We start from the raw sequence: 23,599 nt of genomic DNA on the forward strand, positions 1-23,599 counted from the left end.
ACCAAAATATCCCCTTTTCCTTTCTATCTTCATGTCTTTTTCATTCAAAGAGAGATGTAAGGAAGACCACAGTTACTTGTGGACCATGCACAGACTGGGATTATTTTCCCTGCTATAAGCAAAAATGTAATTTTCTTAGCTGCATTTTCTATATCCTTAAAATTAAATTGGTATATATTTTTTTCAAAGAAAACTATGTGTTTATATTCCACAGAAAATTCAAGCAAAGCTTACCAGAACTCTGCAGTGTCAATCCTGAAAGATCTTTAAAGAGAAAGGGAAAAGGCAAGTTATTAGTTAGCTTCAAATAACAGCAAGCGGATGTATATCTATAACTATAGTTCTGCAGTTATTTGTAAACTTGCACAGATGGGTCTTGCATCTGTGTACAGCCGCACTCAGATGTTTCTGGAGCTCAGTACTGTGGTAGGAATTTTATTTATTTATTTATTTATTTGATTTTTACCCCGCCCCTCTAGACCACACCTTCAGTACATATGCTTAATAATGCACTTCACTGCATTCTCTTCAGTGCCAAGTCTACCTCCAAAGAGTAAGACATCTGAGAGGGAAAGAGGAGGGATGTGTGAATTTACAGGTGACCATTCCAAGAACTACACCTGCAGGTAACAGACTGTTTTTCTTATAGTGCCTGTGACTCACACAGATGAAAGATTAGAGAGCTACCTTGTCAAAGAATGATGTAAAACGAATACTAAAGAAAGAACCTTCAACCTCAACTAAGCCGAACAATAGACAAACTATAGTTGACTGGGAGCAAGTAGTGGCCTTGTGCAGATGAGAAGCAAGTGCCTCTTTTTCTATAAGGACCAAAACTCTGCTCAGATTGTTTAAAGGAAAGTTTCTGCTGTTCCCAAGACTGTGAAACCAGACAAAAGAACATGCTGTAGACATCAAAGACTTGTTGAATACTGCAACCAAGATTGCTGCCTTAAGTCCCAATTCTGAAGAAAAAGGGAATATAAATCAAAATAAACATGTTGTTACTGTGGACAACATGCCTGAATTTGATCACCCACACCCATTTTGCATGCTGTGATCCATTCTGCAGGTGATCCATAACATCATCAGTCTTGGTGGTGAAAGACTTTCTCATTGAAAGAAACACACTCAACACTTTGAGTTGTGGACACTGAGCAATGCCAAGCAAAGCCCTGTACCAGCATTAGACTGAAACTGCAAACAGTCATGAGATATTAATTTGTTAGTCACCTAAATGGTAGATCTCCACTTGAAAAATGAGGGCAATATGAATGATCTGGAATCTTCTAAATTTAAAAAGATTCACTCTTTCTCCACAGATATTGCTGGTAGACTGCCATGTCAGTCTGGTAACAAGAAACTGCAAAGGGAAAGTGTAGCCACAAAATAAAATGTCCAATTCCACCTAATTTTCTGCATTCAAAACCAACTAGGGTAAAATGAGGCTTTTTCCAACCTTCAACTACAATTCCTTTTCTGGATGACAAAATAGTAACTCTGCATCCTCTTCATGGTTCTGTGCGAATTCTCAAGATTTCTCAAAGTGGAAGGCATAAAAGAGTTTCTCCCATGACTGTCTGATCCAGTACAGAACTGTGACCAGTTTCTTCAGCTGAGACAGAATGTATCAGGAAAGAGTTGGTTACAGGAAGCTGGAAGTGTTTTAACTTATAAACTGAGGGACGCTGCCATATAATCAAAGGTATTTTATTAATATGGGATAAATGTTGCTGATAGGAGTCCATGGTGTTTGATTGCCAACAAGAGGGTCAGATGGTGCTATGAGTTATGAAGTTGATGATGAACCCAATTCATAATCTTATTCTGTATCAGAAGATGGTAAGCATTCCTATTCTGTAGTTCTCACTGCATATGAAATGATGGAGGCAGTATGAGATGACAAGAATGGCAACACTGATAATTTAATTGGTGAACTGCTATGTGCCAGCTGTAGGAACTCATTATAGTGTCAGTAACAAAAGACTGACACATATCACATGTAGAACACATATCAGAAGGATTAATATCATTGTTAGGATCAAGCAGCTTAACTGTGTCATTTCTGAGATCAACAGAACTGAGGATACTGGAGCAAATGTGAATTGTAGAACCCTTTGCGCAATGACTAGAACCACTGATGAGGTTACAGTGGTAATAACATGGTTACCAGAATTACTGAAAGAGCCATACTGAGAATGTAACTCATGTTGATGTCAGTGGTGAGTGTCCTAAAATGCCATAAATTGGTTCAGAAGAGAAAGGTCATAAAAGAGTACAAGCTGGCTGAAACCTAGAATTGTTTCATAGAAACAGTGAGTTTTGGATAAGTAAGCAAGGGAATAGGAGGAAGCACTTGTCCAGCAGGCTGAGGCAAAGAGGCAGTCCTGAACCCACAAAAAACAGGGAGCTGGACAGGGGACAGATTGTATTTGTCTTCAGTGTGGATGGGTTTGTCACTCTCGAATTGGCCTTCTCAGCCACACTAGACGCTGTTCCAAGTCCTTCATACAGAGCATGTTACCATAATCTCTCTAGACTGAAGGATGCCTAATCTAAAAATCTAAGGAGGAAGAAAGCAGTTGTGGTGTCAGATGGTCTTTCGCCTACTGGTTAGGCTGACAGTCCTTTCTCTGAGGAGGCGATCTAAAGTCTCAACAGTAAGATGAAGGTAACCTAAAACAGTGTTCTCTGAGATTCTCAATGCAGGACTGTCAATATAATTGCTTCCAAGCAGTTCCCACGACAAGTTCCTGGAATCTTCAGAACAAACAGAATGGTATGAGTAATTTCTCTGCGTAGAGGAGTGGCACTGAGGAAAACAGGAAAGAGGGGGGAGAGATGATGATCAGAGATGTCAGTCTAGTTATCGGTAGAGATAACTTCACCAGAGTTTCTCTTTCTGAGGATTCTCCTTCATGGAGAACATCATTAGAGGAATGGCGCTCCATGATTACCTGCAGTATCTCCAAGAGTAAGAATACTGGAGAACCTGCCTAGTGAAATTTAGCAAAATGAGTGGAAGTCCTAAAGATGCTATTTCACAAGGCAAAGCAAGCATTCTGAATGCCCATTAAGAGGCATCATCTTCCCCCAAAGGAGGCACATCTTTTATCTTGGGCCTCAACAGCTCTGTCAAATGAATATGCAAAAATCTAACAAAAAGAGAATAAGCAAGGAATAAACAAAATTAATGATGAGCACTCTGGTAACGAACAGCCTGCAAAGGGATATTCCAAATGCAGCTGCTTGTACAGAAGATGAAAGACAGTGAGGAGAGTGCAGTCAGAAAGCCTACTGAGCATGAGATGTGATTGTAAAAAAGGGGTTTCTACTCAGGAATTCTACTCTCTGTGCCACAAGGTCCCTAAGAGGCTCTGTACATTAACAGGGCACCAGGTCATGACAAATAACTTTCTTGTTCAGCCAGCAATCTTTTTTCATTAAAGCTCTCCAAGGCTGGAGAACAGGGTCTTTCTTAGGTAAGAATTTGGGGCTCACCTTCAAACTTTCCTTCCATCCTAAAAGATTTTTAAAGATATTTCAAAATGAGAGTTGGCCCATGAGACCAAAGAGTTTCCAAAGGTTTCTCAGAATGCACTGTACAGTGTGTTGACAGAGTCTACATTAACAGCCTGTGTGGCTGCTAAGAGTCAGCCTATCCTCTGGAAGACATAGCCAGGTTCAGCAACAGGATGAACCTTAAACCTCAACAGGTCAAGAAGCACAATTGAACAGATAACCTTGATGAAGCAATCCTTTCACAGCAAAGACACAGCTAGACAAAGAATGCACAAATGCAATGGCAACTGAGGCCAATAAGGAACTCCCCAAGTACTAGGTTCTTTCAAACAGCTCTGTTCAAAAAAAGGAAGAGAAACCTTGTGCTCATGTTATTCTTACACTCAAATGTCTCTTCTGTACCTCTTCCTTCCTCCCTCCTGCTCCACAAAACCTTTAAGGACAGAATATTAGTTTCAAGGAAATAATATAGAAAATCTGGCTTGCATCCCCTTCATATCAGGAGGTAGTAACTGGTGTTCCTCAAATGTCAGAGAAGGCTATTCTCTTAACTGCAGCTCTCCCAGCAAGGAGAAGCTTATTTGTGCAAAGAAAAGGAACAAAGTAAGAGCAGAAAAGGAGCAAACAGCAGCTGCTGAAGGTGAAATCCATTTGCAAGCTAATTTCCCAAAATAAATGCAACTGAATTCTGGAGCAACGGTTTCTTGCCTAGCCTCAAAGTTGCGACGCAGAACTATTCCACTGGCCATGTAAGGAAACTACAAACCACAGAAGAGCATTCTGGTGAGTGAGGAAAATGAAGAACCTTTTATTAAACTTAATTTAATGTTTCATCCCTAACACCACTATCTATACAGTATCAAAAATATACTTACCGATGCCAGGTGACACAACACGCTCATAATGATATGGATTTACGCACACACTGTCACATTTCAAGTCAAAAGCATACTGGCAGTATTTGACATGTTTCAGTTCATTTTTGTGGAGATCAGGCCACCTCCATAGCCTTGCGTAAATAACATGAGGAAAACCCTTGCGGCCAGCCACCTGAAAGATTCAAAATCATGAAACGTTCAAATATGAAGGAAACAGAGGGCGCACCATCTATAAAATTATCAAAAACTGATAAACTGAACAAAAGGCCACTACACTTTTATGTCTTATGAGATGACACCACAAGAGCACAATGTCATTCACAAATCTCTACATTAATTTCTCCTGATTCACAGGGGAAGTATATTGTCATTATCCTTCCTTTAGCATATTCCTGCCCAAAGTCCCCTCTACTTTTCAACTCCACTCTGTCCCCAAGGGTAGGACTCCACCCCCTTATGGGATTCCATCACAACCAGAACCAAAGGGGCTGGAAACTATGGCTGTGGGTATGCGGAGTGGGGTCAGAGTCACACATACTCACATAGCCACACACCTTAGAGGGAACCTTCTTCCTATTCTCTTTCACACAGCCAAAACAGTATTAAGGTAGGAGGTGTGTCTGTACTAACCTGAAGCCTTCCATCCAACGTTCTTTGAATTGTTACACATTTACTAGGATGAGCTCCATTTGTAGTTATAGCTGTAATCAAAGAATCCAATTCATCCTTTTTCTCCTTTAGTTTTTTTACTAAACTTTCAATTGCTCGTTTTGCAAATGTTTCACTCTCTCCTCCTTGTCGATGGCACATCAAACTGTGAACAATGCTCAGACAAGCATCATTACTTGTTGGTGTGTTAGTAATAGACATATTGTCCATTTGGTAGAATTTACACTTTCAGACCAGGTGCCTACTAGACTGTAGGCCAGACGACTGTATCCAGATTACACCTAGAAGAAAGAAGAAAACCATGGTAAGACGGAACATAACATCTATTATAATGGAGATCACCACAAAGCAGTAGCAGCGAGGATCAACATAACTGAATTCTCTATTTTTCCATTCCCAGTTTTCCAGTACATTTACATTACTCTCTTAGCAAATTATCAGACAAGTGCTAGACAGACCCCTATTCTCCTGCAGCTATATATGAGCCTTCCCACAAATAGTCACTTTTATTTGTCAAATTTGTCTCCTCTTCCTCAAAACTGCTCAGATAGGTGGGATTCTATCCTAGATATCCAGTAAATCCTATGAAAGCAGATTTCTCTGACTTTATCTTCTGACCCTCATACTCTGAACAAGAAAATCACTGTATTTAATATGATAGATTCCACTGATTTAACAAGACAATCACAGATATGAATTCATCTCAAGGTTATGAGTGACATAAGGGATAAAACCTGTGACAAGTGGTTACTTAAAACTGTTACTTGTTAACACAGACATACATCTCACAACTATCTTTGACATTATGGCACAGGGCCTCAAAATATATCCCTGAGAAAGGAATGTCTGGTTGTGAGCGCAGTTATTTGTAGCAGATGTTTTCTTCTGTATTTACTATACATATTTCTGCCTTACAAAATATGACAGGCATGAGATTTGCTTAGAGAAGGCTCCCTCCTATTATATTTGCAATCACATTAGATCCTTTAGCCTTGAAGATAAGGCAAGAGAACAATATCAGAGAGGTCAAAATTGGGGGGGAGGTTCATAAAAATAATTTGTATGAAGACAACAATGTCTTATTCTTACCACAACCAGATTAAAGTTATACAATTCTTTTGTAAACATTATTTTTGTCTTTTTAAGGTTCAACTGCAATCTTGTCTCAATATTCATTTGAAGTTACTGTTGCCTTCTATCAGTAACATAGTGTTATCATCAGCATACTGTATCTTTAACTACTATTTCTTCCACTAATTTTCACTCCTCTGAATCTAATCCATCTTTTTTGCACAAAACAACAATTTATATTTAATCTGTCTTTTCTGTTCGGCAATTAAAAGTCTGTAATTTTCTTCCCCAGGGAAACCCATTCTCGAATCCTGACAAATACAATGATTTACTTAGTTACAAGCATCTGTGACCAAGCATGCATGCTGGATTTAATTTAAATCACAATTTTTAAAATCTTTTTTTTTTCAACAGAATTTGATTTTTATCCACCCTGCAAGCATGGACAATAAACATCTGCCAAGCAGGATTGCGAACTGAGAATAACATCTTTCTGCAGCCACTAGGTAATACTATTAATTTAATAACTAGCTCAACAAGTAGGTAACCTAAATTTCATCCCAACGTCTCTGATAAGAGGTTTGTTGTATCTCTGTGTCAACCAACACCCAACCAAATAAATACACACACCTTTTGTTTCAATATAAGGAAAGGGGTAAGGGGTATGAATGCTGTGTGGCTGGCAGCCTTCTGTCTGGCAATTTTGGAACAATTCAATCAACATTGCCAGAGGCAGAATTTAAAAACAACATTCCTGGCCTGGTTCTCATTTTGAAACAAACTTTTTACAAAGAGCCTTGGCACACACATCTAGCCATGGTTTTTTTGAACTCTTTGTATTTTTTCTGTTCTGTCCACATATAAATGGTACCCAGCCTAATGAATGTCTATACAGTGGTGCCTCGCTTAACGAGCACACCGTATAACGATGAAATCGCATAGCGATCCGTTTTTTCGGATCGCTAATGCGATCGCTCAACGTTTTTTTAATGGGGCAAAATTCGCTTTGCAAAGACCGGTAAGCGTTTCACTTACCGATCTTCGCAAAACGAACCCCGACGATCAGCTGTTCGGCGGCCAAAATGGCCGCCGGAAGCCTGGAAATGGCCCAAAATGGCCGCACGCAGCGTTTTCGCGCCCTCGTTAAGCGAGGCGAGGGCGCGAAAATGGCTGCTGGCCATCCTGAAGCATCGCTGAACGGTGAGTATTTGGCCCATTTGGAACGCATTAAACGATGTTTAATGCGTTCCAATGGAAATCCCTGCCCCGTTCAGCGATGCTTCAGCATAGCGAAGGTTAATCTGGAACGGATTAACCTCGCTATGCGAGGCACCACTGTACAGGCCAACAGTTAGCATATGTTTGTGATTTTTTGGTGGCCTAATAGAGGCATCATCTACCTTTGCCTTTGTACTCTGTATAATGATGATATGGGTTGATTACTGTACTCTGTACCTCCTTCCAGTTAAGCCCTAATATACCACTGACTTTTAACAGTTAGGAAGTTACAAAATAAGTTCCAAGAAAGAATTAACAAAACTGAGCGTCCTGATGAATCACAAAGCCATCATCAGAATACTTTCTACATATGTAGCTTAAAACTCACAAAATGCCAATGTGAGCTGACCAATGGGATTATAAGCAATGGAATTCAAAACAGATGGCTACTCCTCTGATAAACATACTGATTCAACTGGCTGCCTTTTTTCAGTCCTCAGGATATTTCTGTCTCAATGGGGTATTTGAACAATTAAAGCAAGCATCTGGGAGCAGGCTTTACAAAGATTATGGCATGCGTATTTTAAATTTATAACAGTCTTTGTATAGTTTGCATTAGTATCCATTTTACTTACTCCTATTTAGGTCTATATAAAAGGATGACAGATTCCTGTGAAGAGGAATCCTATGATGAATCAGTAATTTTAAAAAGTGAGGGATAGTGATAGTACTGTACTATTTCAAGCCACAGAGACTGAATTTGTCAAAATCCTAACAAGAATATGATAACAAATATAGAAATAAAACAAAGGCCCACAGACTTTAAGCATTCACTATACATTCCATTTTATCTCATCTATTCAATCCGTACACAGAATCTATCATTCAAAAAGCTGGATTAGATTCAGAGGATGGAAGAGCGAAAACTGGTGGAAAAAACATTAATAATTTAAGAAATGCAGATGACACCATCTTACTGGAAGAAAGCAGCAATGAATTTTGGTGAAAGTGAAAGAAGAAATGCCAAAGCAGGGCTGCATGAAGATCGAAATCGTGACAACAGAAGAATTACACAACTTTAATGCTAACAATCACAAAATTAAAATTGTTAAAGATCTTTACACCTTGAATCAATTATCAATCCAAAGGGAGACTGCAGCCAAGAAATCAGAAGAAGACAGAGACTTGGAAGGGCAGCAATTAAGGAATTAAAGAAGATCAAGTGTAAGGATGTGTCACTGGAGACCAAGGCTAAAATCACCCACATTCTAGTATTCCCAATCATTAGGTATTGATGTGAAAGCAGAACAATGGAGAAAGCTGACAGGGGAAAATATGCATTTGAAATAGTGCTGGAGGAAAGCTTTGCAGATAACTCTGGACTGCCAGAAAGATGCACAGGTGTCTTCTAGAGCAAATCAAGCCTGAATTTTCTCTGGAAGAAAAATGACAAAATTGACATTGTCATACTTTGGGCACATAGTAAGAAGGCAGGATTCTCTGGAAAAGACATGCTGAGAAAAGTTGAAGGCAGCAGGAAATTAGGAAGACCAAATGTGAGATGGATTGATTCCATAAAGGAAGTCACAATCTTGAATTTACAAGAGATGAGCAGAGCTGTTGCAAATAGGATATTTTGGAGATCACTCATTCATAGGACTGCCGTAAAGTCAGAGGTGATTTGACAACATGTAACTACAACAAAATTCACACTGATTGTTAGTGTCTCAATTAAAAGTTGAAAACTGCCATATTCATATGAATATACTTCTCCCAAAATTTCCCTTCCCTTCACACCTTTCTAGTCCTCAACAGGAGACCTAATTCACTGCCAGAATCGCTACTGGGTTAGAGGGACACAAGGATCAGAGGACAGACATCCACACGGCCAACCCGCTCTTTACTATTTTACATCTCTGTCGTTTCACTCAAGAAGCATTTCCAGGATGCCTCATCTAGGAGAGGCACAAAGTGCATATATAATCTGTAACAGATCTGGAGAGACATGTCCTCAACACACCATCACTATTTTGAAATGTAGGACCTCCACCATATACTGTAGTGATTTGGGCCTAGAGAATATGCATAAGCAAATACAAATTCTCCTTTTCAAGCTCAGCAGGAAAGCTTAATGTATAGTTGCAGGAAAGCAACTAGGAAGAATCATTTTGGCCTCCCAGCAATATTCAGCAAGCATATGCAATATATTCACCACCAATTTTATAGCATCACCTCAAACTTCTCACCATCACCACCGTATGTTTTCTGAGGGAGATGTTAGTTCATAGATAATGTGTTAACTAGCAATAAACAGAAGAGAAGTATTTAAAGGTTACTTTTCATAATATGGCCATTCAACAAACAATTTTGACCGTTGTGACATTGCTCCATGAATCTTGGATCCCATTCCATGGTAATTCCCTACCAATGAAGAAATTGATCCACTTACGAGCTATATCTAGCTCTGGAGATAGGAGGAGGAGACAATGCAGGCTGACACTTGCTTTCCTGTTGATAAGTTCCTTGTCTTATATGTATTTTTCCCTTCAATAGCCTTCTCCAATGAACAGATTTATTTTCCCATGATTCAGGTATCCTCCAGAGATCCTTTTCCCTCTGCATGTTCCTGCCTTCCTAGGTACAAAGCCTGGCCTAGGATCACATGCTTTGCCAATCTCCTTTCTTTGATCACTGTTCTCCCTATTGCATGCAGGTGATATTCAATCCTCTCTTCTACATTTAATATAGTGAGATGGTTTAAGTGTTAAAACAGTAACCATATGGTGAAGTAACAGAAAGAGGACTAAAAAACTGAAGCTGAATTGAAACAGGACAGATGTACCGGCAGTGGGTTGTTCATCTGTCCCAAGAGGAGGTGTTTCTACTAAATAGAATTAAAATTCCAGAAAGGAATACATTCGTAATCCAGAAATGTTCAGATTCAGCAGAGGCAAGGTGGATAAAAATCCATGATTTTTTAAAAAATCAAACTGATTTAAATAACAAATTAAATTGCAATTTAAATTAAAATAGATCTTTTAATTCAAACTGTAAAAAATCCAATTTTGTATTTAAATCATGTTTTAAATCATTTTGCTCTAAACCTCATCCACCCTGGCTAGTGGTTATCAGTTGACATCTAGGTTGCAAGAATGGCACAGAACACCAATGAGGCTGGTACATATTTTGACCTCTTCTGGATACAAATACAGTGGACCCTTGACTTACAGACGGCTTGACTTACAGACTTTTTGAGTTACAGACTTCTCTGGCCGCAAAATTTAGATTTGACTTGCAGACTGAGATTTGACTTACAGACCAGAAAAAAACCAAAATGGAACAAAAATGGCCTGTTACGGGATTAATCGGTTTTTAATGCACTGTAGCTCAATGGAGACTTGACCTACAGACTTTTTGACCTGCAGCCACCGTTCCAATACGGATTAATTCTGTAAGTCAAGGGTCCACTGTACTGCCTGGACTGTATTTTCCCTGCCTTCCCTGAACCTTTCTTGACCTAAGAAAAAAAAGTGGTTGAAGGCGGAATAGCAGCTTCCCATTAGTTTCTATGGATGGAAAAGGGCAGATACAGATCAAATGGTTTTCAATGCATTCCTATGGGAAATGCAGATTTGACCTGAGACCTTTTTGACTTGAGAACTGCCTTCCAATACGGATTAAGTTCTCAAGTCAAGACCCCACTGTATGGAAAGACGACAGCTATTTGTGTTCTGGAAACCTGCATGTGAGAGGACTACAATAGATATTATATGGAGATGGCTTTATGGATGTTGAAATACAACAGTTTTAAGCAATATAATAACTGATGCACTGTAATAGCCTAAAAACACACATCCTTCCTCCACAGTGCCATCTACCACTAATAATGATGTAGGAAAGATTGCAGGTGCAAAAGAGAAAGAAGCAGACTACCTCTGAGCTTGCTCCAGCTTAATTTTCCTCTCTGCCAATGGTACCACTAATTCATCTTTGTGTACACTTTTAAAGCTTGTTTTGAAAGGATTCATATCCTGAAATATGTAACAAATAATGGTAAGTAAAAGTAAATAGATTTCCTCACAAATAAAATTACATTTATTTCAATTTTTATTAAATCCAAATTTTCAGCACTATCCCCAAAGTATTAAAATATGCTGCAGATGAAATATCAGACAGAACACCATATACCCAGCGACAAAATGAAGGCTACATTAAATCATCTAACAGACAAAAACTCTGACTCAATTAATTTCCTTGTCAATAGTTTAGTATCACACAATATATTTAACTGTGGAAATAAGGCACATGAATTCAATAATCATCATTACTCACATAATTTATGATAGATTTCAGGACTAGAATGAATCATTCTGGAAGCATACATGATGACAATATGTTTAAAAAAAGTACTCCATGGAACTAATGGGAGCCATTCAAGCACTTCAATTAACTAGAGGTTACTGAAGGACAATCTAGCTTTTTAACAGGAGGAATAGGTTTTCCATTTGGCTTAATTCATTTAAAAGTGCTTAAGGAGACAATTAACTTGTAGAAGCACAAAACACCCATTCCACTGTACAAAGAAAAGCCATGGAGCAAAATTCTATTTTAAATCTGTGGTACACAGCCCTTACCACTTTTGGATGTTTGCATGTTTCCAGATACTAAGCTAGAAGATACACTATACGTATAAAAGAGAAATCACTGCTCCTGGAGGCTTCCAGAAGCAGTTCACCTTTTTTTTTTTTTTTTGCAGGAAAGTGATTTTTCAGAAGGAAACTTTGATGGGGATGGGAGACCACAAGAAAAGTATGGGAATACTGCAACCCCAAAGGTGCAGTGCCTCCCCAGTAGCAAATAATTTGTTTTGAAGAGAGAAACTGAAGAGCATCAAGTATTAAAGGTTGCGTACTTTAAATATCTACCAGTTTCCATACATCAATAAGTGTGCATGTGTGCACACACATGGATAATCATGGTTAATTCTCAAATGTTACCCTAATAATATGGCATACAAATGGAATGGTGTTGTTGCAGATGTGAGACGGGGCGAGAGTAGTATCCCTCTCACTGGAGAGCCGTCCCTCCCCCGTACAGCCAAAAAGGAGGTACAGTGGTGCCTCGCTTAGCGATTGCCTCGTTTAACAATGTATTCGCTTAGCAATGAAGTTTTTGGAGTGATCTTGCGCTCCGTTTAGCAATGTTTCCAATGGGGAAATTTCACATAGCGATTTTCAGGACCTTGCTTCGCTTAGCGATGACAGTTTAGGTCCCCTTAGTGATGTCTGTTTTTGCTATTTTAAGTGTGTCTTAAAATGTTCAAAAACTGTTTAAAATGCTTGGAAGCATTAGTGCACCCTGTAAAACCTTTGCAAACTTAATTTGGATTTGTTCTGAGTCTTTGTTAATTTTTGGTGAATTTCCCCCCCCCCATTGGAATGCATTGAACTGTAGGTTTGACAGCCACCAGCTTTGGGTCCAGATTAGGCTTTTTTTAAGGAGTGGCCGAATTACCACCTCTTTCAAGGTGGTAGGGACCACTCCCTCTCTCAAAGAGGCATTATACGGCCTCCTAGACCCAGGTGCAACCCCCCCTGGCAGATCTTCCAATTAGCCAAGATGGGCAAGGGTTGAGCGGAGTGGTGGTAGAATGGACAGATCCAAGCACCCTGTCCACATCCTCAGGTCTCAACAATTGAAACTCATCCATTAATACTTGACCTAAGCACAGCACACTGGACACATCCTCTGATTCTGCAGTAACGGTGGTGTCCAACCCACTGCAAATCTGAGCGATTTTCCCCTCAAAATGAATGGCAAACTCATCACAGCCAGCTGCTGAGCAGTCCAGAACCTCCACTGGATTTCCCGGTTGAAGATCCCAGACCACCCGAAACGGCTCTGCTGGACAACATTCTGAGGAAGCAATACGGCTGGAGAAATACTGCCATTTCGCCAGCCATATTGTCATGAAATAGGCCCGATAATGGGCTCAAAGTCGTGTTCAATCAGACTCCCAGCGGGATTTCATACACCTGCGCTCCAGCTGTCTCCCCTCTCACTTCATCGCCCGCAGTCCCGAAGTATACTAAGGCAGGGCAGCCAGAGGCAGCAAGGGCACAGTCCTGCAAGGCCGAGGGAGTCCAGACCAAACTCCCCCAGGAAGGCTGGCAACTGGCGGCAGCACAGCCACACTGTCTCTCACTCAGTGCCTGAGGGATGGCAGATGATGGAGACTCCCCCGAAGGCAGGAATGCTGGTCCGGCCAGCATACTACTCTTGTTAGTATGGTGAAGAAGGAGGCAAACTGCCTCCGAATTCTTTATACCTTAAAAACCCTACCATGAAGACAATACAAAACAAGACCAAAATCCCACTACAGAAGGCTGGCAATCAGCTACTAGGGGTAAGTATGAGTAGTGCTATTCTTAATGAAGCAACTGGACTACAGCCAAAAGGCTGTTCTTCAGGAACTAACTGGGCCGAGGCCAAGAATTGCTGATGATCACAGAAGTAAAAGGAAAGTCCAGACCTGCACAATATATATCTGAACCTGGAATGCTAGAATAAGGAATCAAGGCAAAGTTGAAATTGCAAAACAAGAAATGGAAGGTCACAGAACTTGGTGTCAGCCCACTAAGGTGGATTTAACTATGTTAACTACAATCAAATAATTATAAACTATTTTACTCTGGAAATGATCCACTCAGAAGAAATGGAGTAGCTTTAATAGTCAGCCATGACACATCTCAAACATTTAAGAACCATGATGCAAAATCTTATCAATTAATATCAATCACTCTTTATGGACCATCTATTAGCAATACAATCATTCAAGTCTATGCTCCACCTACAGATGCTGAAAAAGAATCAAGCTTTGAAAGCTTTTATGCAAGTATCTAAGAGATCACTGATTATATACCAAAACAGGACATTCTGAGCGGTGGTTGGAATATAAAAGTAGGAAAGAAAGCAAAGTCATATAAAAGAAAGAAAGCACAGTCAATATTATTAGAGAATTTGGCCTCAGGAATCAGAAATGAATCAGTGACTCACAGAATTCTGTGAAGACAACAATTTATTAGAAATACATTTTTCAAGCAACTGAACAGATGACAGCACACATGGAAAGCCAGATGGCTAATCCAGAAAACAGACTATATAACTGGAAGTAAAAAATGGAGAAGGTCTACTCTTCCTGCAATAACAAAACCAGGACCTGAATGTAATGTAAACCAGGGGTCCCCATCCTTTTTCACCCCACGGACCGGCTGGGGAAGGCGGGACACCCCCTGCGCTCATGTGCATGCACAAACGAGCATGTGTGCGCACATGTGCAAACAGCGAGGCAGTGCTGGTGTGGGTGCGCACTCACTCGTGCACATGTGCAAATGACGTGCTATGCTTGTGCGGGCACGGGGGTACTTGTGCGCATGCGCAAATGATGGTGCGGTGCTTGTAGGTCCGCATTCGCAAACCGCAGCATGGTGCTCGCACAGGCGCAGTGGGGCATGCGCGCACATGCACAAATCAGCTGTGCGGGAGTGAGTGCATGCGGGGGGTGGGGCAGCTGGTCTGTCTCCGTGGCCCGGTCCGGCTCAGGCCACAGACTGGCACCGGGCCACAGACCGTCGGTTGGGGATCTCTGATACAAACCATGAAGCACTAATATAGAAAATTGAAGTAAACCTGAAGAAAAACTGTAAAACAAGGAAGAATACAGGTAAAGAAAAACAACACATGATGAAAACGACACAGTACAAAAGACAGCAGGGAGCACAGAAAATTTAGAAGCCATAAGGAGACACACAAAAAGGAGACAGAAACAATTAAAGAAGCAAATCAAATAGATATATCCTTGTAAACAGTCACCTTAATCAAGATGCCTGAGGTAACAAGTGCCCTAAACCAGCCCATACAGAGGCCTATGCTAACCAGAAACACTAGTGATTCTTTTCTTTCTGGTTCTTAACACCCGCACTAGCAATATAATTGAAAAATGCTTCCTCAGAACTATGCTTTACCAAGTTCAACAGAGCATGGTAAGACTGTACTTGAAAGGGCAGGCAGACCAGAAAAACCTCTGGGGACAAGCAATCTCCGTGACAATGGTGGTAAACCATCTGCATCCCCTCTGGTGAAAGATTTTAAGAGGCCACATGCTAGCAGCTGTTCCGCAGGGCATTCCTCCCACCCCCGCTCATTTAGAAACCTTCTTTCTTCCACTCTCATTCCTCCTTCTTTCCTCTACAGTATTCCCTTTTCTCTCTCCTTTTTAGCACATCTTTAATACACAAAAGCACAAACTTAATTTTGCTTATGAAGAGTTTATACTGGTACTGTTATGCAAAGGAGATGACTGAGGAAACACAGCACATGGGGAAGTCTACCACGCCTCTCTCCAGATGTGTCTTAGTTCTTTTAGGAATTAAAAGTTTTAACTGGCATCAGCAGTTTTGTTTTTAAACCTGCTCTGTTGAGAGGGGGAACCAGACAACCTGCATTGGGAGGTTTTAAGCGCTGCATCCAGTATGCAGCCTGCTGGTTCGCAAACCATGTTCTGCAGATTTAATTGCAAAGGCTGATTTATCCTGAAAAGAGAAATTCTAACATAGCTGGCTAAAAAATATATACAGATTACATCTCTAATCTGAAGACTTCAAATGTCCTATTATAAACAGTATTTTAAGGATTGGATTTTGATAAAATATAGAAGTAAAAGGTCTATGCACTTACTGTTTAAAATCCACTTCAGATAAATCATTATAAAGCAAGCAGACTCAGGTATACCTCTTAAAGCTATACTTTTAAATACTACAAAGAGGGACCTTTTTTGATCTTTCAGGTGACTGCAGAAAATGAATCCTGAAAGTGAACAACATGCCTATTAAATGAGTACCCTGATCCTGTTTACCTTTGCACACACTTCTATCTTTTCCCCTGACAAGCATTGTGTTTTAGTTTTCTTTAAGACCTTTGTTCAGTATTAAAGCATGAACAATGATATCCTGGTCTACAGCCTTCACGATGCTCTCAAAACAGTTTAAAAGAAATAATCACAATGAGAACTTCATCATAATTATCTAAAAGCAACATATAGTTCTGGAAAAACTTATAAATAGGTCACAGTTCATTTTATGAAAAGGACGGGGTGGCGCTGTGGGCTAAACCGCAGAAGCCTGTGCTGCAGGGTCAGAAGACCAAGCAGTCGTAAGATCGAATCCACGTGACGGAGTGAGCACCCGTCGCTTGTCCCAGCTCCTGCCAACCTAGCGGTTCGAAAGCATGCAAATGCAAGTAGATCAATAGGGACCACCTCGGTGGGAAGGTAACAGCGTTCCGTGTCTAAGTCGCACTGGCCATGTGACCATGGAAGATTGTCTTCGGACAAACGCTGGCTCTATGGCTTGGAAACGGGGATGAGCACTGCTCCCTAGAGTCGAACACGACTGGACAAAAAAATTGTTAAAGGGAACCTTTACCTTTACCTTACCATTTTATGAAGCTTAGTTCCAATAACGAAGAGACCTGGAAAACATGTTCTGTTAAAAAAACAAAACAAAACAAAACACCCTGCCAAACTAGTGAAAAAGTTCTGTGCCTTGATGCTTCACCTCAAGCAAGAAGACAACCAGGGCCTACTTGGGAGAACTTCAAGCAAGGATTTTAGACCTGGGGCCCTCCAGGAATAGCTGAGCTATAATTCCTATCACACATCCATACTGGCTGGGGCCAATGGGGGTTAGAGCCCAACAACATTTGCAGGGTCACCGATTCTCCATTTTTATCTTAAAGAGTCCCAGAATTTAAAATGTACTGGCTGAAATCCTGTTACTTAGCACATAAGTTGCAATTAGAATAGGCACATCTGAATCAATGAACTTACAGATAAGTTGACTCACAAAATTCAGTGGGCCATTTCTAATGTGACTTACTATGCTAAGCAACATGTGATGTTAAGGTGAACTCAGAATCCACGCATTCCAGAATCAAGAATCCCTATTAAGACATAAACCATAATATTTGAAAACATGAGGGCTGCAAGAAGAAAATGTATACACAGACAAAACATTTTAGATCTAATACTAAAAGTCACATTTCACGGAATATAAAAACGCCTACTAATTAAAATGGAAAACAGGAACACTGTTCTGTTTGTATTATGATGTTGTTGTCGTCTAGTCGTTTAGTCGTGTCCGACTCTTCGTGACCCCATGGACCAGAGCACGCCAGGACCTCCTATCTTCCACTGCCTCCCGGAGTTGGGTCAAATTCATGTTGGTTACTTCGCAGACACTGTCCAGCCATCTCATCCTTGGTCGTCCCCTTCTCCTCTTGCCATCACACTTTCCTAACATCAAGGTTTTTTCCAAGGAGTCTTTTCTTCTCATGAGATGGCCAAAGTACTGGAGCCTCAGCTTCAGGATCTGTCCTTCCAGTGAGCACTCAGGGTTGATTTCCTTTAGAACTGATAGGTTTGTTCTCCTTGCAGTCCAGGGGATTCTCAAGAGCCTCCTCCAGCACCACAATTCAAAGGCATCAATTCTTCGGCGGTCTGCTTTCTTTATGGTCCAGCTCTCACTTCCATACATCACTACAGGAAAAACAATAGCTTTGACTATTCGGACTTTTGTTGGCAAGGTGATGTCTCTGCTTTTTAAGATGCTGTCAAGATTTGTCATCGCTTTCCTCCCAAGAAGCAGGCGTCTTTTAATTTCGTGGCTGCTGTCTCCATCTGCAGTGATCATGGAGCCCAGGAAAATAAAATCTGTCACTTTCTCCATGTCTTCCCCTTCTATTTCCCAGGAGGTGATGGGACCAGTGGCCATGATCTTAGGTTTTTTTGATGTTGAGTTTCAGACCGAGTAATTTATGATCAACCTTGCTCCAAAGTACCAAGGGGTATCCTTTACTTTTTTTTAATCCTTATTTTACGCTGAGAGAAAGTATAGATTAACACAAAACCAAAGGAACATGATAAGTAAACGTAAGGAAGATTTCAACACAGCAGTGTAAGCAGTGTTCTATATTTATTTATTTATTTATTATTGGATTTTTATCCCACCCTTCTAGACAAGAATCTATATGAAAGAGCAAAGACTACAACATACTGATTTCTGTCAGATGTGGAACAGCACATAAAGTAACAACAAATATAGGAAACCTTTATAACTGGAATCAGAAAGTGAGCACTGTAGAACCGTTTTCTTTAAAAATGGGAAAATACAATGTAATAAGGGAGTGGAATGGCTACATTGGAGAACCATGGAAATATGTACAGTACAGTATAATGTATTACTGTTTAGAAACAACAAGGAATTGATATGGTAATCTAGAATGTATTCTCAAAACTGAAAATGTGATACAGTGTTAAACAAGCCACATCAAAACATCTAAGAGACTAATTAATATAAAGAAACAGTCTGCAGCCCATGAAAAGGCATTAAGTACTCTGCTATTATCAAACATTAGAGTCTGTTATTACTGCTATTACTAAAATGATAAGATTTTATCAGGACAGATTTGTTGTAGTTTATTAGAAATACTTTCAAATTTGGGGGTCACAATAAACAGGTAGGAAGGAAATATTTCTATAACTGGAATAGAAAGTTTATTTTATCATAGAGAAGAAAACAAGTTTGCCATGCAGCTTCCAAAACTTCATGGGATTAATTCAAATGTCTCTTGAGATAATTTTTAAAAGTACATTTGTGGAAGGGGAATATAAAGTAATGTTGGATAGTAGTATCCAACAAACACCAACAGACCATGGACAGAGTTCCTACTCCAGTCCTCTGAAGATGCAGGCCACAGAGACTGGCGAAACCTCAGGAAGAACAACCTTCAGAACACGGCCAAAGAGCCCGAAAAACCCACAACAACCAAGAGTATGTCTTAACAAGAAGCTGATGGCATATACCAAGATCCAGGTCTATAGAGCCTGTGTCCTGAGTACACTCCTCTACTGCAGTGAGTCCTGGACCCTTTGTGCACAGCAGAAGAGGAAGCTGAACACCTTTCATATGCGTTCTCTGACGCATTTTAGGTATCACCTGGCAGGACAAAGTTTTAAATAGAGTAGTCCTAGAATGATCTGGAATTGTTAGCATGTATACATTACTGAAACATTGGCTTGGGCATGTCGTGAGAATGGCTGATGGTCGGAATCCAAAAGATCTCCTGTATGGAGAATTAGTACAGGGAGACCACAGCTGTGACACAAGGATATATGCAAGTGAGATCTGAAGGCCTTAGGAATAGACCTCAACAGATGAGAAACTCTGACATTGAGCACTCAGCCTGGAGACAGGCAGTGCAGCATGGTCTCTCCCTATTTGAAGAGACCTTTGTCCAGCAGGCCGATGCAAAGAGGCAGTCCCGAAACCAGCAAAACCAGGGAGTTGGATAGGGGACAGATTGTATTTGTCTTCAGTGTGGAAGGGATTGTCACTCTCAAATTGGCCTTCTCAGCCACACTAGACACTGTTCCATGACCTCTATTCAGATCACGTTACCATCATCTCTCAAGACTGAAGGATGCCTACAGGCAGGTATTGTGCAGTTTACACAAACAGTGCAACTTTTGGAATCAACAGAAGTTAAAACACCTCCATAGACATTATCTCTTGCATACTGAATAGCATAACCTGGTGTGCAATAGAGATTTCTTAACTTATGGCAATTCACATCTAAAAGTTACATTTAGTGTAAGAATACAAGATTTCAGCCTTTGTTCTCCAACATGAAATAATGCTTAAGAAAACTCCAACAGAATTCTCATAATCAAAGGCTACATACTATTTAAGTCACAGCAGATTCTCTAGATGTCACTTTCCATTTCTGTAACACTTTTTGTGTGTGTAAAGTGTCCTTCACACTTTTCTTCTCACATGTGCACTTTTCTAATTCATCAATACACACTCACAAAAACGGCATAAGGACATTAACCCATATTAGTGACTCTGAACACACACCACAGTAAGTGTGTTTACATGGAAGGAGACAGTCATACTCTACAAAAAAAAAATCCCAGGAGAACAGGGAAAATAATACTAATATTTTCCTCATGATACATGAGGAAATATTCCTTGTATACTTATCAGTTAGGGCCATTTCTAAAGGTAGCACTTTAAAATACAAAGTACTAAGATACTTTTATGCACATTTAAGCAACGCCAATAAAGCAAGTCATTTGTTAGCGTAGCACTGAGGTGAATTTTTAGGGGGGGGTTGCATGACAGAGAATGAAACTATTAAAACTCTGAAAATCAGATAACTCAGGGTGCGGTTACACTGGAAAGAGATTTGATTTGTAGCCTGTATTACATTTGAAACCTCATTCAGTCATCATACAGGTTCACTGAGGAGTTAACTATTCATACTGGATGAGATATGATTCACATTCCAGCTCACAGCCCCCCTTCTTTTCTTCCTTCCTCTGATCCTGCCTCTGCCAATCCTTTCTTTCTTCTCTGGACCTCCCAATCATTTTATCAGGCATAAGTCATCTAATAATGACACACCACGAATGAGGTGACAGGTGATAACCTCATAAATGTAAGAACTATTTTCATCTGCGGTGGATTGCCCAGCTGCGTCCCTATCTTGATGGCGGGGCCCTCACCACTCTGGTCCATGTGCTTGTAATCTCAAGATTAGACCACTGTAATACGCTCTACTTGGGGCTACCTTTGAGATTGATGTGGAAACTTCAAATGGTGCAGAAGGCAGCAGCCAGACTCCTTAGCGGGACAAGAAAACATCAGCACATCTCTTCCACTCTGGCTGCCTTGCATTTGCTGCCCATTCATTTCCGCAATTATTTCAAAGTGTTAATGATGACATATAAAGCCCTAAACGGTTTAGGACCTCAATACCTAGCAGAACGCCTTCTCCCACCTAGATCTAATCAAATCACTCGCTATAGCCTGGAAAGATGGCTGAGGGGCCTAATCCCAAGGGAGGCCAGGAAAGAACGAACAAGAAACCGGGCCTTCTTGGCAGTGGCCCCTCGACTCCGGAACAGCCTTCCATCAGAGATCTGCCTGACTCCCTTGCTGGGTGTTTTTAAGAGCCATTTTAAAACTTGGCTCTTTAGGCAGGCCTTCCCTCCTGTCAATACTTGATTTTACTTTTTATTTTGATTTTCTGTTTATACTTTTCCATCTTGAGTAATACTAATATTACTGATTTAAATTGTTGTTTTAATTGTTTTTATGATATTTTGCTGTAAGCCGCCCAGAGCAGACATTGTCTAAATGGGCAGGATAAAAATCTAATAAATAAATAAAATAAATGAACTTTAAAAAAATTATTAGAAGTTTGGAGGGCAAACAAGGGAAAGGAAAGAATGCAGGGATGCAAGGTTCCACTAAGCTGCGAGTGCATGCACGTGTAGACAACTCCGCTTCCTTCCATGCAACTGGCTTCCTCCTCTATGCAGTGACTGTGTTAGGCTCCAGTTGCGACGGAACCCAATGCAGGGGGGAGTCGCTCACACGTGCACGCATGGGTGGAGACATGAGAGAGAGAGGCAGAGTCCCAACCAGCAAGGCTGACAGAGGGTACACTGCAGGGATGTGTTCCCCCAGTACAACTGCCTACATCACCAAAATACCACCTACAGACATGCCACCCATCTTTACAAGAGCGTACCACAACTAACTGCATGGAGAAGAGCCCATTCAGATCATACCAGCTTGAAGAAGTAGACCACCACAGCAGAGATAAAAGCTGCACTAGACTGATGCAAAATCAGCCTTTGCATCATGTGGTCAGTAAAAAATAGTTCAAATTCACCCATTTTATAAACAGAGCAAATCCTGAGGTATTTGAGCATGTACTTGCAGCTGCACTATTCTACCTCACAAATTAAGGCTGAAAAGTAATCGCTAACAATACCTCAAGGTTAAATCTGGATTTGCAACCCAGATTCAAGCATAACATTCAAGTCTACAGCTTTTTTCCTGAATTTTAAGTGCTGCAGGCTTTGTGTTTCAATAATAATATGAAGGACCATTAAGGAACTGTGCACACTAACATGAACTAGAGGTTAATAACTTCTAAAATCATGCTTTTCTAGAGGTTAATAACTTCTAAAATCATGCTTTTCACTATTCTTCTGTTTCAAAAACAAACTTTAATATTGATTTTACCAACTACAGTACTTCCCACTTATTCCTATTGATTCAGACAACACATCCGGAGCTGTTTTTTCCATGTAAAGAACAACACAGAATACTCTGTAAGCTTCCCTTTCTTTCCCACTCATGCCTCTTTTGTGGATGCTTAACTAGTTTCTACAATTTAAAGTCTGAACAGGTTATTTAATGTAAGGCTCAAGCTGTTTAAGAGTATGCATTCAGGAGCAACTTTTCAAAATAAGTATTAATTCAGTACAGTATAAGCTTTCATAAGACACTACCATCTTCTTAACTGTTTTCATACAGTGTGTCTTTGAAGAAATAAAAGTATTTCTACTTCCTTTAAAAAAGCAAATACAAAAACTAAAACAAAAGTATTGTGGCACCATTAATACTAAAGTTTTGAATATATCACAATTTTTCTTGTTTTGTGTGTGTCTTTGCTGAAACAGACTAACACGGCTACCACTCATAAAACTATTTTATACATAAAGTTCTAATAAAGCCCATGCTTTATTAAAATTGCTGGTTAGGTAGCTCAGTGGTTTAGGTATACAGCTGTGGGGCCATAGAGTGGGAGTTCAATTCCCTTAGATGCTTCTCACAAACAAATGCAGTCCATGTGGCCTTGGGCAAGCTGCACAGTCCTAGGGCGCCCCCAGAAGGAGTAAACAACTTCTAAGTATTCTTTACCTGGAAAACTCTGATAAGGATCTCTCTAAGTCAAAATTGACTTGACTAACATATGCTTTATTAAAAGATAGCAAGACTACAAATGGGATAGCTGTGTCAGTCTGTAGCAGCAGAAACAGAAGTGTGTTATAGCGAGCAATTTTTATTTGACATAAGCTTAAATGGACACTACCAGTGTCTCACAAAGTGGGCTACAGGCCATGAAAGTTGTCACATCTTTAAAATGCCACCACTCTTGGTTATGAACATAAGTTCTGTGAATCCATTCCTTAAATACCATAACCTAAGACTAATACAGCCATTCAAGCACATTATAATATAACACATTCCCTTTATGTCTCAGGAAGGACGTGTCTTGTGCAGCACTGTACAGGTTAAGTGATTTATTGTCGCCTGAGCTTCAAA

The 23,599-nt window shown here is 40.2% G+C and overlaps 1 protein-coding gene across 3 annotated transcripts in view; it reads right to left on the bottom strand.

The window, feature by feature from the left end:
- The window catches only part of SMAD4 (SMAD family member 4), a 37,895-nt gene that overhangs the window by 13,424 nt on the left and 872 nt on the right, over positions 1 to 23,599 (bottom strand). For 2 of the 3 annotated variants that reach the window (XM_020811046.3, XM_072992929.2), the window contains exons 2-4: positions 5,031 to 5,350; positions 4,398 to 4,572; positions 235 to 264 (exon numbers count right to left, since the gene is read on the bottom strand). In XM_020811046.3, the coding sequence (XP_020666705.1) occupies positions 235 to 264; positions 4,398 to 4,572; positions 5,031 to 5,279 (454 nt within the window). In that variant the 5' untranslated portion in view covers positions 5,280 to 5,350. Of the gene's footprint in view, positions 1 to 234; positions 265 to 4,397; positions 4,573 to 5,030; positions 5,351 to 11,291; positions 11,390 to 23,599 lie in introns of all 3 variants that reach the window. The other variant, XM_020811047.3, reaches the window with a different exon arrangement.

The sequence above is a fragment of the Pogona vitticeps genome, chromosome 2 (genome assembly GCF_051106095.1).
Source record: "Pogona vitticeps strain Pit_001003342236 chromosome 2, PviZW2.1, whole genome shotgun sequence".
Lineage (NCBI taxonomy): Eukaryota > Metazoa > Chordata > Lepidosauria > Squamata > Agamidae > Pogona > Pogona vitticeps.